Source organism: Phytophthora sojae, assembly GCF_000149755.1.
Source record: "Phytophthora sojae unplaced genomic scaffold PHYSOscaffold_4, whole genome shotgun sequence".
Classification (NCBI taxonomy): domain Eukaryota; phylum Oomycota; class Peronosporomycetes; order Peronosporales; family Peronosporaceae; genus Phytophthora; species Phytophthora sojae.
This window is the reverse complement of record NW_009258118.1, coordinates 7029755-7047102: the sequence shown is the minus strand read 5'-3', so window position 1 is coordinate 7047102 and position 17348 is coordinate 7029755. Positions and strand designations below refer to the sequence as shown.

Genomic DNA, 17348 nt, shown 5'->3' with positions numbered 1-17348 from the left:
GAGTTTCAGGTGAAAATGCACCGCGACTTTCAGTGTTAACGGATGAGATGACTGTTTTTCAGCGTAACACCCCGGCTCCCTCTCAGATGGGCCCTGTCCTGGGTCGAAGCTCGTATATCGACGACATCGCCCACGGTGCGCCTACTTGGGAGCAGCTGTGCCAGGATCTGAACGCGCTGCTCTTCCGACTACGTTACTGGAATATCTCTGTGAGTCTTCCCAAGAGCGAATTCGGGAAGTTGTCCATTCCGTACCTCTCTCACGAGATTAGTGCTGAGGGCATCCGAGCGACCCCTAAAATCGCGAAGGGGGTCCAAGACTTGCCGTTCCCGACGACACTGAAAGGCGTCCAGAGTTTCATGGGGAGTCTGAATTACTACAACAAGTTCATTGAAGATCTACCCGTGATCGCGGCCGTCCTGTACGAGCTGACTGAGGAACAAGTGAAATCCAGGAGAGACCTGTCGAGAGCCCAGGAAGCCTTTGAAATTCTGAAGCACAAGATTATTTCGACTCCGTTACTCAGACATTTTGATCGTTCAAGGCCCTTCGTGATTATTCCCCACGCGAACCCGTGGGCAGCATCCGCTGTGTTGGGTCAGGGGTACGACGGGATTGTGCACCCGGTTCGATTCACAGGTCGCGTCCTGAATGACGCTGAGCTGCGGTATCACATTGCGGAAAAGGAGGTGATTGCTATCCTGAGAGTCCTGGAGGTGTTTCGCACTTTGGTTGAAGGCAGCCCTAAGATTGTCGTCTATACGCGATATTCTGTGTTGAAGTGGTTGCTGACCTCGCAGTCGGCAGACGGTCGAACGGTGAAGTGGGGTCTGAAGTTGTCCCACTGGAACCTGGAGATACGCAGAGTTCAACGGGATGAAGACGGCTTGGCTGCAATTCTAGGTGCGGGTATTACCCCCAGAGTACACTTGGATGAGATCGCTGAAAACCTGATCCCAGCCAAGGGGCGCGTTAAACCTCCAGTGCCTATCAGTACGGAAATGCTGGAAGCGGACTATGAGGGGTGTATTCTGAGTTTCGATGGCACCGCTAAGACCTCCACGCGACAAGGGAGCTGTGGCTGCATTCTGTGGCATGTCCCTGGTTGGGAAATCCTGGATGCCCAGGGATTCATCCTGGAGGACGTGACTGTGAATGACGCTGAGTATCATGGACTTCTGAAGGGCCTCACTCTGGCGATTGAGCGTGGAATTCAGGACATCGTTGTGGTTGGGGACTCCAGGATTGCCATCCAGCAAGCCCAGGGTCTCATCAACTGCAATCAGCCAAATCTCCAGAGGAAGCTGGCCGAGTATGAAGTGCTGAAGACGAAGTTCAAGTCTGTGCGGCTGGTGCATGTCAAGCGAGAGTTTAACCAGGCCGCAGACTACCTGACGTCTAAGACCCTCGCGCTTGGTGAATCCTGGAAGGTGGAGGATGCTGACGAACGAACACATCTGCAGTTGGTGTCCAAGATTCACGAGAAGTTGGTAAGACCGAAGGTGTTATTGAACGTCGGAATTCAGGGGAGTGATTCTCAGGGTGTCGAAACTCTGGGTATCCCTGGACCTGAGTGCGCTCCGTTGCCTGTGGCGGCCAAAGTGTTTGCAGTAATGACTCGGGCGCGAACTCAGGAGATCGAAGCCCAAAGCGAACCCATGGGACCTCTGGAGTACCAGGCGGAACGCTGGCGACGCATCAAAGTGCACCAGGACAAAGATGATCACCTGCTGCAACTCAAGGATTTCCTGAAAGGAGACACGACGAAGCTGTCGCACGCTCAAGCCAGGAAACTCGCGAAGGTCGCAGATGATTTCGTGTTGGATTCCAGAGAAGTCCTGTACCGCTTGAGTCGGTCTACCAGAGATCGACCCCGAGACATGGTTGACGAACTCAGACTCGTGGTGCCGAAAGCTCTGCGACCGGCTATCCTGCACTACGCTCACGAAGATTTTCAGGGTGGGCACCAGGGGATCACGAGGACGTACGAGAAGCTGCGCTCTGAGTTCTACTGGCACGGCATGTACGCTGATGTGGAAGTTTTCGTCAAAGAGTGTGTGGATTGCGCCAGCGGCAAGGGGCGCCCTCAGAATCCAGGGCCTTCCCTTGGAAACATCGAACCGAGGCGCCCTTTTGAAGTTGTGTCTATGAATTTCGCGACACACTTGCCTAAGTCGGACCGTGGGAACACGTTCCTGCTGCTTTTTCAGGATGCGTTCTCAGGATTCGTCATGTGTAAACCCATGAGTCCCACCACGGCGCAAGATGTCGCTGAAGTGTACGAAGAGCAGGCCTTCAGGAGATTCGGCGCGAGCTCGATGCTGAGGCACGACCAAGACCCAAGGTTCATGAGTGAGGTGTTCACGCGCTTCCGTGAACTTTTGGGTAGCAAGCAGCGAGCCATTCTAGCGTATCGCCCCCAGGCGAACGGACAACAGGAGCGGTCGGTGAGTCTGTCGTGCGCAGCATTCGAGCGTACATTGCTGAGGCGGACCAGAGTGACTGGGACGACCATGCTGAGCGCCTGATGTTTGCCCTGAATACATCGTGCGATGCCACTCGCCTGGACACTCCGTTTTTTCTGGTGCACGGCTGGTACGCACACGGCACGGTGTCTGCAATGTTAGGACCCAGGCCCTCGAGGATCCAGGAGCGCACTGCGTACGAGTGGCGCAGGAAGCTACAGCGTGACTATTGTTATGCACAAGCTTGCGCTGAGGATCTTCAGAAGAAGGCCAAGCGCGCGCGCTCTGCCGAACAAACCAGGAAGTGGAGAGAGCTGTCCGAACGACTGAAGGCAGGATTCGCAGTCGGTGATGCTGTGTGGCTGTATATACCCAAAGTGCAGCCCGGGCTGAGCCGCAAACTGGCTCACATGTGGCATGGCCCCTTCAGAATTCAGGAAATCCATGACAACTTCCGCGTGAAACTCAGGGTCGAGAACACAGGATATCGCGTGAATCCCTGGGTACACGTGAGCCGTTTGAAACCCAGAGCACTATTCCCGAAGCGGTCCACTGTGGAGATCGACGTGGACGAGAATGATGACTTTGATGCGGCGCTGTTGCCTGAAGACAGTTGGGAGCCCAACGCTGCGAACGATGAGTACGAAGTTGAGCGAATCCTGGATTTGTGATGGACTAAACGGACTCGGACAGCGAGACGAATTCGTGAGTACCTTGTGAAGTGGAAGGGGTATGATGAGACCGAGTGGCTGCCTGTGTCGAAGCTCAACTGTGGTGCCCTGCTCTACGAATTCAATCAAGGCGCAAGAGCACGGGCCCGTTTCCAGGCCATGCAGACTGGAGATGATCACCCAGGAGTCTAGCACTCTGGGGTGACAATGACCCAGAGTTACACGTGATATTCAGGGGAAACTCTGGGTGACACTGTGAAACTCTGGGAAAATCGACGGAATGTGTGAATATTGGAGACGGAAAACGTGAATGTGATTTGACTTGATTTGATTATGGAGAAGGTGATACTGCTGAGGCTTTGGCAGTGTGTGAGAAGGAATATGAAGGCGGCGAGCTTTACAAGGACATGGAGACAGTAAACGAAGTTGGATGACCCAGAGAACAAGTCAGAAAATGATGAATTTCTGGGGAAGACATTGAAATCGAGATGAAATCCTGGGTATTATGGAGAGTTACGCTACGACATTTGAAATTCAGGTGGTTCTCGGGATTTGGAGGTGACCTTGACTCTCACGAGTGCTTGAGAGACAGCGGGTTGAGCTTGCGGATGGCCAGGGGCTTGATGTGGTGCTTGATGTTGTTCGGCACGTATTGTAGCCACTGATCGTCGTCAGCCGCCGTGTTCCATTGGACTCGAGCAGGCTCGCGAATGTCCAACGCCGCTAGCTGGACGTCTAAGTCCTTGCACTTAGCTCCCCCGAGTTTCTTGGCCCTGGGATCCTCCCAAATCCAGTAGCAGCACTTGTCCGGGAACTTCCAGAGACCCGGTTCGTGCCACAACGACGGGATGAACCCAGGGGTGTTGCGCGAGCGCTCGACGAGCGTCTTGTTCGCTCTGCGTAGCGCGTTTCGACGCGACTTCCGCTGAGATTCCATGGTGGCGTCTGCTTGTTCTTCAGTCGGAATAGGCACCCAGTGCCCGCGCTCCCAGATTGCCTGTGCGTGCTTGTGCATGATGTCCACGACGTCCTCCATCAGCTTGAGCGCTTTCGCGGAGAGTAGTTCTCGCTCATGGAAGTAGAACACTCGGAAGCGACCCTGAAGCATAGTCTCCCAGGGTTCAGAATCCAGGACTTATTGGTATGCCTCACGGTCCCAACGCTCGTGAGCACCGTCGTACGAATACTTGTGGATCTCGTACTATGGGAACCCGGGAGTCTGGCAAGACGCACTCTTGGTCGAACTTGGATATTGAACAAGAACCCCATAGATGCGCCAGGAGGTCTCGTTGTCCTCACGGTCTTCGGCCGTCATCAACTCACTTCAAGTGAGCTCCGAGTACGATTTCCGCGCGAGCGTCGACGGATGCTTGGAGCGTGATGTAGCCTTGGACCCCTGAGTACCACTAGAACCCTGAGTGGCAGAAGTGTCTGTCTTGTTTCCCGTGCGACGTTTCTTCTTCGACTTCGAGTTGGAACCCTGAGCTTTCTTGCTTGACTCAGAACGGGAGCGCTTAGCAGGAGGCTTGACTTCCAGGGGTTCTCCTACTCCATTGTCGTCCTCAGCGTCGTCGTCGTCCTCTGCATCCTCGATGTCCTCCAGAGTTTCAGGGGCGACCTCCTCCTCTTCAGAGCTATTACTAGAGGCGCTCTCCTCAGGTTCCTGGGCGGGAGGCTGGTAGTCCGGGTCGTTCTCGATGTCGTCCACCGTGGAATCGGCGTCCTCATCAGGGTACACCATGTGGTCATCGAGGTTCCCCCAGGGTGGTGGCACATCACTGCGTCGAAGGCACCTGTCCAGACGCTCGTCTGCCGTTTCGTAGTAGGCTTCAGGGACGTACTTGCTCCAGGGAGTCAGGTCAAGACGACGCCAGTACATCATGCTCACGAGCATCTTGATCAGCTGCGGCTGCCTGAAGTGCCCGTGAGCCGCCCGGTCGCTGCCAATCCACTCCATGGCTGTGTCGTACTTGAGCCCAGCAAGAATGGCCTGACGTGCGTCGGGCCGAACTTCCTTCCAGACGACACCACCCGGGAGCATCGTGTGTGCGGCCTCCTTGGACACCACAGTCTTCTCGCTGGCGCGACGCACAGAGTCGCGGCCTGGTTGGTGATCCTTGGGGCGACGCTGAACTTTGTGAGGCTTAGGGTGCGCCGACTGCCGTGGCGACTCGCCCGGCGCCTTGGAATCCCGTGATTTTCTGGGGTCTTGACTTTCTTGGAACCCTGACATTTCTTGGAATCCTGAGTTTTGCCCCCGGTCTTCGAACCGCTGCGAGGCTTGCTGCCAGGATCCGTGAGAACCAGAATTTCAGGACGACCGGACGATCCAGACCCCGAAGACAGAGGCATACGTGTGCTTTTCTCTGGGTACGGGGCCACCGCAGCCTTGCGCTTGTCCATGGCCGTGACGTTGATGACAGTGTCCCAGGATGCTTCGAGCCCTTGATGCAGAGCTTGAAGAGGTCGTGGAGGCGCTCCCAATTACCCGTGAAGTCTGTGTGCTCTTGAAGGAAATCGGAGAACTTCCAGGGGTCCACGGTGGCTGACTCAAGACGCGATTTCAGGATTCGCGCTTGTGCCTCAGAGTCGGCAAGGCGCGCCTTGAGTTGCGCCTTTTCGGACTCCAGAGAATCAATCTCGTCTTGATACCGCGTCTTCTGCTCGCCCAGCGCGACTTTGTACTTGGACTCAGCGTCATCCACCTTGCCCAGGGCCTCTTGGACCTCCAGGAACCAGTAGTCGCACGTGAATTTCCAGGCGCGCTTCAGTTCCTTGTACTTGCGTCGCGTGTCGAATACTTCCTGAGTGGCGGTGAAACCCTGCTGAGAGTCAGCCACAGAACGCATGTTTCGGTAGGCCCCGAGGACTCGACGCAGGTAACCGGTCATCTTGAACACGCGCTCAGCGAGCCTTGTGCTGTTGAAGTGACGCAGGAGTGAGGCGATCTCGCGTCGAATACCGATGGAATTCAGGGTATTGTCCAGTTCGAACGCTGAAAGAGCCGAACGACGTGGACATAGGACATCGATCCCAGCGTCGGCGCCACAGACTTCCTTCAACCCCTGAAGATCCTCGTCGGAGAGCTCCTCGAAGCCGATCAACGTGGTCGCGCCGCCGTAGCCTTTCATGGCGAACGCGCCCGCGCGAATGTCGTTCACGATCCCTGGGACCCCACGAGATACGCGTTGGTCTTGAGATTCGGCGGAGCCGGCAGTTTCCAGTGCGGGGGGCGTTCAGGGACCAGGAAGTCAGGGGATCGACCACCTCCTGCCGAAGCATGCCTGCGAAGATGAGTCCCCTGACGTCCTCTAGCGTCGCGTGTCGTGGTAACTTGAACTCAGGGGCGCCCTCCATGCCCACGTCCGGAGCCACGCCGCCTGCGTCTGGAGCCTTGGACTCTGAGTTCGCGTCACCAGTTTCCTGGGTTGCAGCGTCAGTCGAGGCGTTGCCATCGGCCTCGCGCATGTCCGCGTCGGAGGTCTTGCCGGTGGCGCTGGAGAAGGAGATGCGCTTGGTCACGTCCGTCTTGGTGCTGCCCGTTGAAGTGTCTCGGGACGCTGAGTTACCCGCCTGGCCGCTGCCGGCGCCTGTTGGTGCGGTGCTCGCAGGGGCGCCGCCGGTGCGCTGCTGTGTCTGAGGTGGCGCGCTCCCGGGGGGCGCCGTGCCTTGAGCTGGCGCCGTCGCTTGCTTGCCGTCCGAAGTCGCGCTCTCCACCATGTTGACGATCTGCGAAATGGCGATGTGACCGCGCATTGCCCGTTGGTGTTTTTGCGTTTGAGAGGAGAACCTTGAAGATAGGTCCTGACCAACCGTTGGGGAGACAGGGTGCCGCCAAAGTGAGTGAAACCCTGGGAGGCGACAGAGTGCAACGGCCGTGTCGAAGTCGACGGTGGATGGACCTGTATGTTTTTGAGGCTTGGCCATGGTTCACCAGTTCGGAGCGATTTCCTCTTTGATGGACCCGGACCAGGAGGGGCGGTTGACACGAGGCGGTCCCCAGAAAATTGCCGACGATGTGCCGTCACCTCTGTGACCTGGAGTTTGTATCGGATGCTGATTGGTGGATGACTTGGATACGGCGCGGCTGTACCCGTGTGACATGGATGGCGACTGTGGGAGAGAAGTGATTTCTCGGGATGAATCCAGCGTCTGACCGCAGATGGGCCCAACTGACTGGAAGTGTGAATCCTGGGAGTGCACGCCCAGAATTTCAGAGAACACTCAGCCCAGCCGCGGACTTTCCCTTACGATGAGTGCCTAAAGTCTGGCGGAAAGTGTCTCTGGAGAATGTATCCCAGAGTACACCTCATCTTGCTGTGGCTCAGAGTGCCCCAGAGGATCAAATTACCCTGGGAATCAACCCACTACCACTGTGACCATGCGCAGGAGGCCACTAAACCCACTAAAAGTGTGGCTTTGAGGAGATACACACGAGTCTGCACTGCAGCAGACTTGTTACCCAGAGTGCCGCACGGAAAACCTAGAGTGCCGCACGATGACCCAGAGTTTACCTCCCTGAGTGCAGGTGACCCAGAGTTCCAAAGATGATTCCCTGGGTTTGGACCATAAATCCAGACTCTCTATACTGAACTTAAGTGTTTCCCGAGCCAACACCCAAGAATCCCCACAGTTCCCCAAGATTCCTCAGAATTCCCAGGATTTCAGAAGATGACCCTGAGTGTCACCTGGTTTTCAGGGATTCGAGTCAGTTCGAAGCCAGTCTGCAATCAAAGTGATGCGTGACCTTGAAGAACCGTCATGGATGCACAGACTGGATACTTTCGAGGAGTCGAGAGGGAGTCCTGTACCATACTAAACCAAGTCTAAGGACCCACAATTGGCAGAGTGCCGCACGATGACCCAGAGTTTACCTCCCTGAGTGCAGGTGACCCAGAGTTCCAAAGATGATTCCCTGGGTTTGGACCATAAATCCAGACTCTCTATACTGAACTTAAGTGTTTCCCGAGCCAACACCCAAGAATCCCCACAATTCCCCAAGATTCCTCAGAATTCCCAGGATTTCAGAAGATGACCCTGAGTGTCACCTGATTTTCAGGGATTCGAGTCAGTTCGAAGTCAGTCTGCAATCAAAGTGATGCGTGACCTTGAAGAACCGTCATGGATGCACAGACTGGATACTTTCGAGGAGTCGAGAGGGAGTCCTGTACCATACTAAACCAAGACATTTTGACCCCAAGCATAGTGAACAGAAGATATTTGCCCGAAGAAGAGAGAGAGAGAGAGAGAGAGAGAGAGAGAGAGAGAGAGAGAAGTAGCTGATAAAAACCAAACAGAGTTCCTTTTACCCTGTACTGCGCAAGTGACTTCGGCCAAGCCTGCCGACGGAAATCCGGAGGACCCGAGACTACGACCACGGGACGCTAAGGGCATATCAACGGCGAAGGACAGCCGTCTGTGTGGGCTCCATCAAACTCAAGTCCAGTTAGGTGGTGACCAGCGACGGCCGTGAGTTTCCTGGGGTGATCCATCTATTCCATATCCTAGTTGGGTCACTTGCTGTGCTCGTGGTAGCCCATTTCATATTATTCCAGAGGGTATTCTGGGGTGCTAGGTAGTCGCCTCCAGGATTTTGTATTGACTGCTTGTGTGAAGGGAAGGTAACTGATAGTGATTGTATTTTCCTCGTTTATTGGAGGTGGTGCGCGTTTGTGTGAGTATCAGGGGAGCTAGGCCCCTGAATTTCAGACTCGAGTGAGCCTAGTGTGTGTGTGTGACCCACCGTCCAAGGGTCCAAAAGAATAAGTGACGGCTAGTTGTAGTGTTTGTATACTCTGTATTTGTAGGTTTTATCGAGCTAGGAGACATTTGGGTAAGGTGTCTTCTGAGTTCCAAGTCCCAGAGTTGACTGAAAACCTGGACCCTGAATTCGTGATATTCTGGGTTTCAGGGGATCTGATTCTCTGGGTTTGCCTTTTGGTGTGGAGGTGCGTTCTGAAGTAGACGTGCGCCTCCCGCACTTCTTCGAGGCTACATTTTCAAACGGTGGAGTGCCGTTCCGTCGAAGACAAACGAGCCGACAGGGATTACACAAGGTACCCACATCAACCAAGGAGTGTGATTCTCAGGGTTTAAAGCTTTGCGGCTGCGAATCTCTGGGTCTATCTTCTTGCTGTTGACTCTCAAGTCGATTCTCTGGGTCTACCCCTGGGGAACAGTCTTGGGCTGCGCTATACGAACCCCCCCCCCCACTGGGCGACAAAGGTTTCATCGGCCTCGCCTCACTTCGAGCTTCGCTGCAACTCGTTGAAGAGCCTCCTGCGCACAGCGTGAGCTTTGCTCGGCTAGGTCATGCTCGTTGTTTGCATCTTGCAAGTCACGCTCTTGATCCGAACTCCGACGCTGAAGATCTTGGATCTTGGCACCAGCAACGGCTACTTCGGTTGCCAGGTGATCGGTATTCTCCTGCAAACGATCTCGTTCGCGCTTAATCCGCTCAACGTGACACCGGTGGAGAAGCGCAATTCCCGGAGAAGAGTTATAGCAGTGATGAGACGAGTGACGGATCTGGACCTCGGCACAAATCCGGAAGAGTGACAGTGAAAGGACGCAAATCCAACGTGTGGATCTGGATCTAGACTCGGGTGGATCCAGGATCCAAGATCCGACATGAATCTTGATCTGCACTGGATCCAGACTGAGATGGATCTGGATCTGCGCTGGATCCAGACTGAGATGGATCTGGATCTGGACTCAGGTGGATCCAGGATGCAAGATCCAAGGTCCAACGTGGTTCTGAATTCAGGCGTAATCAGGAAGCTGTGGACACGACTCGACGGGCAAGCAGCTGACACGCAATGAAGATAATGGGAGCCCATAGAGTCGGTAAGCACAGATGGGATGATAGGATCCACATGGTGATAGGACTTTGAGATAGAACGAACTTAAGCATAAATCAGAACCGAATTTGCCTTGTACATCGCAAGCGTTTCCTCCCTCGCCTGGAAACGGGAACGACATTGGCCTTACACGGCGTAGAGAGGTTAGCGGTAGTAGAGCTGGTGTTGGTTGTAAGACTGGAGTAATATATTGGCCAGATCCGAAACCTTCCTAGTGAACTACCTTCAAGTGCAGATCCAAGATCCACCGGAGTTGTCTGTTTGGCCAGTGTGTCCTTCGCTTCTCAACTGTCGACGACACCGTCATTGGAGGCGGCAAACACGACCAAGGAAGACCTGCGAAGGCATCGAAAAGGACAACAGCCCCGAAAGGGTCTCCGCCTATAACAGGCGTCGAGGTGAAGATGGCGTGTCGGCTCCGGGAGTCGACGCTGCAGGCGGTGCGGACGGTTGCAAACGTCCCGCACCGAAAAAAAAACTTGCATGCTGTCGTGCAGCCGGGCTGCACGACGAAGCGCCGTTCTACCAAGCCGGGCTTGAAGTCGCTCGCCCGCGGGATGTACCCGCCGGCGGTACTGAAGAAGAAAACCCGTCCACGGCTGGGCCTGGACGAGGTCAAGAACCAAGCGGAGCCGGGCTCCGCAAAACAAAAAGACGGCGCATGCGAAGACCGCTGCGCAAGTCTCGGCCTGGGCCGAGACGCTACAAGAAATGTCTGCTGGGCAGACCGAGGCTGAGAAGCCGGACGTCGAGACGCTGAACGTCTTGACGCGTACCTCCGGATTCGGTACAGGGAGCTGACTCTCGCTAATCCTACGACGCAAGCACTTCGCTTCCAGTCATGAGCTGGAAGCGCTTCGCGCGTGACTTGCATGATGGACGCATCGAGCAAATATGCATTCTCTCGGACGCCGAGAGAACGAAGAGCGAGAATGAAGAACTGAGGCAGTTCTTCATGGAGACCACCACTGAGAGCGAGGACACTCTCAGTGCGAAGACGAAGAAGGAGCGCTTTGAAGAGCAGAGCTGGGACGAGTCCCTACTACGAGATCTTACGGGAGTACGCGGACGTGCTTCCCGAAGAGATCCCTGCGGAACTTCCGCAGGACAAGGGAATCCAGCACGAGATTGATCTCGTACCGGGCACGAAGTACTGTGTCACGCGGCAGTGGCCACTGCCGCGAGAGCAGGTCAAGGCGATCGACGACTTCTTTGAGAGTCGTCGCAAAGCTGGACAAGTGCGGGAATCAGAATCCCCGCACACTGCTCCGACGTTCTGTGTCAAGAAGCCACAGGGCGGTTGGCGCATCGTTCATGCGTACAACAAGCTGAACGATGCGACGATACCGGCGCAGACACCGATACCGCGAAAAGATGTCATCATCGATTCGATGGCCAGGAGCACTATCTACAGTGCTCTTGACCTGCGCGATGGATTCTATCAGATCCTCATGCGTGAGAGCGATATCCCTCTCACGGCCGTGAGCACGACGAGCGGCATGCCCTGGGAGTGGCTAGTGATGCCGCAGGGTCTGAAGAACGCTCCTGTGACCTTCAACAGGTGCGTGACGCACTTGTTGCGCTCGGTGCGCGACTTTGCACCGAGCTACTTCGACGATGTGTTCGTCCACAGCCGGGCTGCCGACGGGATGAGCGATGTTGAGATGCACAAGGTGCATCTCCGGAAGCTGTTTGCGCTCATGCGCAAACACAAGCTCTATGCGAACATGAAGAAGTGCATCTTCGGGGCGAGCGAGATACCCGTGCTCGGGTGTCACGTTGGGAAGAACGGTGTCTGCCCTGACCCTGAGAAGGTCAGAGTGATCAATGAGTGACCGACGCCGCCGAACGTCAAGGAACTGCGGCAGTTGGCTTGACCACGTACTTGTGCAAATACGTGAAGGACTACGCGGGCATGATACGCCCACTGTCACAGCTCCTGAAGGAGGACGCCGAGTGGATTTGGACTGCTGAGTGTCAGCAGGCCTTCGATGTAGTCAAGCAGGGCTTGACTGAGGCGCCGATCCTGGCGGTGGCCGACCAAGATCACCCGTTCCACGTTGTGTGCGACGCATCCGACTTCGCAATCGGATATGCGTTGATGCATCACGATCACGAGGGTCGTGATCGTGTGGTCTACTACCAATCGCGTCAGCTGAAGCCAGCTGAGCGCAACTACCCGGTGCATGACAAGGAACGCCTTGCCATGAAGTACGCACTCGCGAAGTTCCGATTGTATCTACTCGTAAGCAAACCGTTCGTGGTCTATACGGACCACGCGTCACTGCGGACGGCTGTGAAGTCGCCGCACATCTCGCAACGGATGGCGAGATGGCTCTCATTATTTGCAGAATATAACTTCCGGGTTGAGTACAAACCCGGAAGACTCAATGTGGTGGCCGACGCGCTCTCGCGTCGACCTGACTACGCCACGACTGATGCCGACGTCAATGCCATTGACGCCATGCGATCGAGCACCCCAACGTCGTCACTGTTGGACGACGTGAAGGTCGCGTACGCGCACGACGCGGACGCGAAGCTCTTGCTGGCCTACGGCTCAGCGCCTTCTGACCAAGCTCGTCAGAAGCTGCCGAAGCATCTTCGTGCTCGTGCACACCGTTATCGGGTGCACGACGGGTTACTACTCTACAGTGCAGTCGACGACAACGCGGACCGCGTTGTCGTGCCCAATGACCATGACCTGCGACTCAGGATCATGTATGAGTATCACGATGCACCGACTGCGGGGCATCCGGGCCGTGAGAAGACATACCTTCTTCTCACGCGAGACTTCTACTGGGCCCACCAGTATAAATGGGTGCGCAAGTACGTCCGTGCTTGCGAGGTTTGTCAACGTGTGAAGCCTGCGCCTTTCGTGAGGCTCCCTTGCAGTCACTACCGACTCCACGGGAGTGTTGGCAGTCCATGTCTTTGGACTTCGTGTTCGGTCTTCCCCCGGACAGCCAGGGGAACACGGGCGTTGTGGTCTTTGTTGACCGCTTCAGCAAGATGGTACATCTTGCTGCGGTACCCGCTGAAGTGACTGCGAAGCAGACGGCGCGTCTGTTCGTTGACATGGTGTTCAAACACCATGGCATGCCGATCGACATTGTGTCGGATCGGGACCCGCGCTTCACTGCACACCTTTGGCAAGAAGTGTTTACACTTCTAGGGAGTCAACTTTCGATGTCGACTGCGGACCATCCGCAGCCGGACGTGCAGACCGAGCGCGTGAACCGCGTGCTCGTAGACGTGCTTAAGAGCTACGCTCACTCGTTCCAACACTGGAGCGAGTGTCTGCCGATGGCGGAGTTCGCCATCAATAACTCGGTACATGCCTCGGCCGGGCATACACCGTTCTACGTGAATGCCATCAGGCACCCACGCCTCCCGAGTCTACTCGGGATGGTGGCTCCTTCCTTAAGTGGGGGGATCTACTGCAACGCAGCAGCCGCAGAATGCCGCTGACACTTGCACAGTGTCAGCCGCGACTACGCGCAAGAAGAAGAAGAAGAAGCACGCGTCTGTGCAGGGCACAGACGCCGACAAGAGCAAGAAGAAGAAGAAGAACGGGTCTGTGCAGGGCACAGACACCGCGAAGACGAACGCAGAGGCCGGGCCTACTGCTAGAAACGAGCTGAACGAGTTCAGCTCGGACGCAATCAACTTCGTGCAGCGCAGACAAGCCGTCATTCGGTTTGTCCAAGACGCTATTGCAGCTTCTGTCGACCGACTGAAGCTGAACGCAGACAACGTTGGCAGGGGCAACACAAATGAATTCAAGAAGGGTTCATTTGTTCTGTTAGCTACTCAAAACCTACCTAAACATGCAGTTTCCGACTTCGGGGCGAGCAAGCTCGCTCCGCGCTTCATCGGGCCGTTCACGGTGTTGGCACGGCATGGCAACGCCTACACGCTAGATATTCCATCTAGCATGAGCCTCTATCCGAGTTTTTACGTCGGGCGGCTGAAACCATACCGACAGCACGAGCCACCTAGCTCGGCTGACCCGAAGCGGAAGCCCCGGCGGGGGCGAACCTCTGCTCCAGCGCGTGAACGCGCTGGGCCAAGCGCACGACGCGACCTCCCACGTCGACCGAGACGTTCGACGCGGTCTGCGAGGCCTGAGCAACTTGAGCTCTCAGGGTTGCCATCTCCTGCTTCAGAGCGTCGAACTCCCGGCTCTGAAGCTGCTCCACAGCAGCGACCCGCTCCTCGAGCGTCGGGCCAGTTTCAACCCCAGGTTGACCATACCCGGGGCGTGTTCCCACCACCACCGCCTCCGATCCGCGACGCCCGCGGCTCAACACGCTGGATTGTTGAGCGTATTGTGAACCATAGTATCCCGAAAACGAACCGGCAGCCGGTTCGTTATCGTATTCGTTGGAGAGGGTTTCCGCCCCACCAAGATACATGGGAACCGCGGGACGTCCTGCTGCACGATGTTCCGGAAAAGGTGAGGGCGTATGAAGCTCACCACGCACTACCGGCGCGAAGGTAGTGTGAGCGCTGTAGTTACCTGCAGCGCCCGAAGTTTCGCGATCGCCGCGGTTCTCGCGTGCCAAGAACTTGGCACGGAGATCCCTGAGACTCGCAGGTACACGAATCGTCGTGTACCCGTTTAGGTCGCGGTCACTCAAGAGTACCGCGCCCGGAAGACACAACGTGCACTGTTGGCCTTCGGGCACAGCGCATGGAATACCAGCGCCCACAGAGGATCTGTGGAGCTGCTCCAGCCGCCCGCGCGTGGAGAATGTCTCGAAGCGTTCACGGGCATGCTCAACCCGCTCGCGGTAAGCAGTCGTTTTCTTGTTGAAGTTCTCAACAAAAGCATTCCAACTTTGACAAAGTGCCTGTCACTCAGGCACTTTGCTGCGAGAAGAGGTCTTCTTGCTGGAGAAGTACCGGAGTTCGTGGAAGAGCCCGATGTAATAATCGCGCCTTTGATTCGTTAACGGATCAAAGTGCTGCTCCTCCGCCACAGCATCGTCGTGGATGCCACTGCATACGTACAGCGGGATTTCATTTGGAGGCACGGTGTTACCCACACGGTCTGCGATCTCTGACGCAGACGGCATCCACGGATCGCGCGCAGCCTGAGCAGCGCGCGGAGAGCTTGAAGCCGCCACATCACGCGGGGAGTTTAAAGCCCCAGCAGCAGAGAGTGGAGTTTCGCTCTCGCCGCGCGAACGCTTCGAGCTCGAAGTGTCCGAGTCGTCTCCTTCACGAGGGCGTCTCGACCCGCATGCGGGTCGAGACTATCGCTATCGATAGACTCCTTGCGCTCGCTTGAAGAGGCCTCGCCCTCTTCCATCTCCACGTCGCCGTCCCCGTAGTCAACGGCGTCGTTGACTACGGAGGAACCTTCGAGGACAATTTCCGGCTGGGTTGTCCCCGCCGCAGCCTTGCCCGCTAGAGCGTCACGCTTTGCTTTGTGACGCTCGCGGTTGAGAGAGTCTCTATCCCAGCAGTCTTCCCCTCTGCAGTAGCGGCGGTCTTCTTCGGCGAGCTTATTGCGGAATGAGCTCGAGTTTTCTTTCTCCCAACGTGAAGAATTGACGAATGGTCAATTTCCTGATTGACGTGCCGTGACTCGGCGCGTCTAACCTTCAGGGGGGGATGGTGTAACAGGGTTACACGCACAAGTGGCTACAGTCACTTGTAACTCTAACAGACACGATGTCTGTTAGAGGTTCGAAAGACTTTCTCGACCTTGGTGTAGACACATCAAAGGCTACATACATTTACGATCGCCATGACGGGTGGTCCATAGAGACTTAGGATTCCTATTGGCTGCAAGCAGCATCTTTTAGCCCATGAGCGACATGCAAAGCATTGGAATTCTGCCAACCAGCCGTTGGCAGATTCTAATCTTAGAATATTACATTTAGAGGAAGTCAGAAAGCATAAAACAAAACTAGCAGTTCTCATTTTAACCCAAAAACATTATTTGGATCGTTTATTTAGATTAATCTAAACTCGGAGGCCCGAGTATAATTAACTCTAGTTTAAACTTAGCTACGCTTCCTCACACACGTGCGCACACGTGTAAGCTAAAGTAGTGAGCCAAAGTAGGCCCATTACAACGTCGATCCACTTATCGTCGACCTCCGTGAACGTAGCGAAGCACTCGCCTTCAAGAGTGAGAGAGAGTGCAACGGACACGACGCGAGAACTGGGTGTGGGCGATGAAGGATGTTCCCGCTTCGTTACGAGTCACAGGCGCGTAATCGACCGTCCACCCAAATAGACCCCCACAGTTGCAACGCAGGGATACCGCTCGATCGCCGCGAGCCCATTCCTCTTCACTGCGTCTTTATTCTCATCCTTTGACAATGGATGGAAGTGGAACGACGGCTCCTTGCTCAGAAAATATACGCGCCAACCCGACATATCGTCCTGGTCGGTCAATCTGGGCGAAGGAACCTGCTCTTAGGAGTCGATTCCGCGGAGAAACTCGCGCTGGATGACTCGGCCGAGACTGCGTTACCGCTCGAGCTCTTGATGCTGAGCCATGTTCTCTCTCGCCAGTTGCACTCGCTGCGTGCTAAGCCGTTGAAGTGCAGCGTCTACTGGTCCTTGGCAGGTCACCTCCAATGGTTCAGCAACCGCGTTGTTCGCTGCTGCGATTCGAGTCTGCAGCTCTTCCTTCTGACGTTGCCGCTTCTGGGCCATGCCCGCGACACTTGCTTTCTTCTTGCGCCGGTAATGCACCATCCGTAGGCGCTGGCGCTCTCGTCGCGCCTGCTCCAGCCGAACTGCCCCCCCCCCCCCCCCTCAGAGCCTCCTCCGTGTCTTCGAAGTCATAGTCGACGTTGTCCACAGCGAGTTTAGTGTAGATGCTGCTGACGATTAGCGAGCATGAAGTCAGCGAGGCCATGGCGAGCAGTGACGTGGCTGAGCTAAGGCCAAATGAATTGTGCGGCATATTTCAGGCATAATTTATGCCCAGAGCGCCAAGTCGTACCATTGGGAGACTCAGTGGCAGTCTGCCACTCACCTAAGTGGATTCTTATCGAGTGTGAGTAGCAATGACGTGGTACGTTGAGGAATAGACGTATAGTTCTGTCACCAAACATGTACTAATAATACATGTATTGTGAAAACCGAACACTATGTCCTAGTTTTTGCAAATCGATAGATTTGGGTGCTCAATAAGCTGCTGAGACTTTGTTTTGTTATATATAAATAGGATGCTACTCCGATTTGGCGTTCCCCAGCCCTGTTCATATACCGCGGACTGCCGTCGATTTATAATCAAATCACGTCGAATGCCCATGTGACCCTGGGCATTATGAGGGTAGCTCGTTTATATGAACGGTGCCCCATGTCAACATGGACGGCAAACTCGA

The 17348-nt window shown here is 55.5% G+C and overlaps 2 protein-coding genes across 2 annotated transcripts; both read right to left on the bottom strand.

Annotated features, from left to right (window-relative positions):
* Window positions 1-4460: 4460 nt before the first annotated feature.
* PHYSODRAFT_332589 (hypothetical protein) lies at window positions 4461-6267 on the bottom strand (the record flags this gene model as incomplete). The annotated part of the gene is made up of 3 exons (XM_009529625.1): window positions 4461-5318; window positions 5351-5592; window positions 5625-6267. The coding sequence occupies 3 exons, from the start codon at window positions 6265-6267 to the stop codon at window positions 4461-4463; spliced, it is 1743 nt and encodes a 580-aa protein (XP_009527920.1).
* Window positions 6268-6293: 26 nt separating this feature from the next.
* PHYSODRAFT_332588 (hypothetical protein) lies at window positions 6294-6892 on the bottom strand (the record flags this gene model as incomplete). The annotated part of the gene is made up of 2 exons (XM_009529624.1): window positions 6294-6329; window positions 6401-6892. The coding sequence occupies 2 exons, from the start codon at window positions 6890-6892 to the stop codon at window positions 6294-6296; spliced, it is 528 nt and encodes a 175-aa protein (XP_009527919.1).
* Between the last annotated feature and the right edge of the window lie 10456 nt (window positions 6893-17348).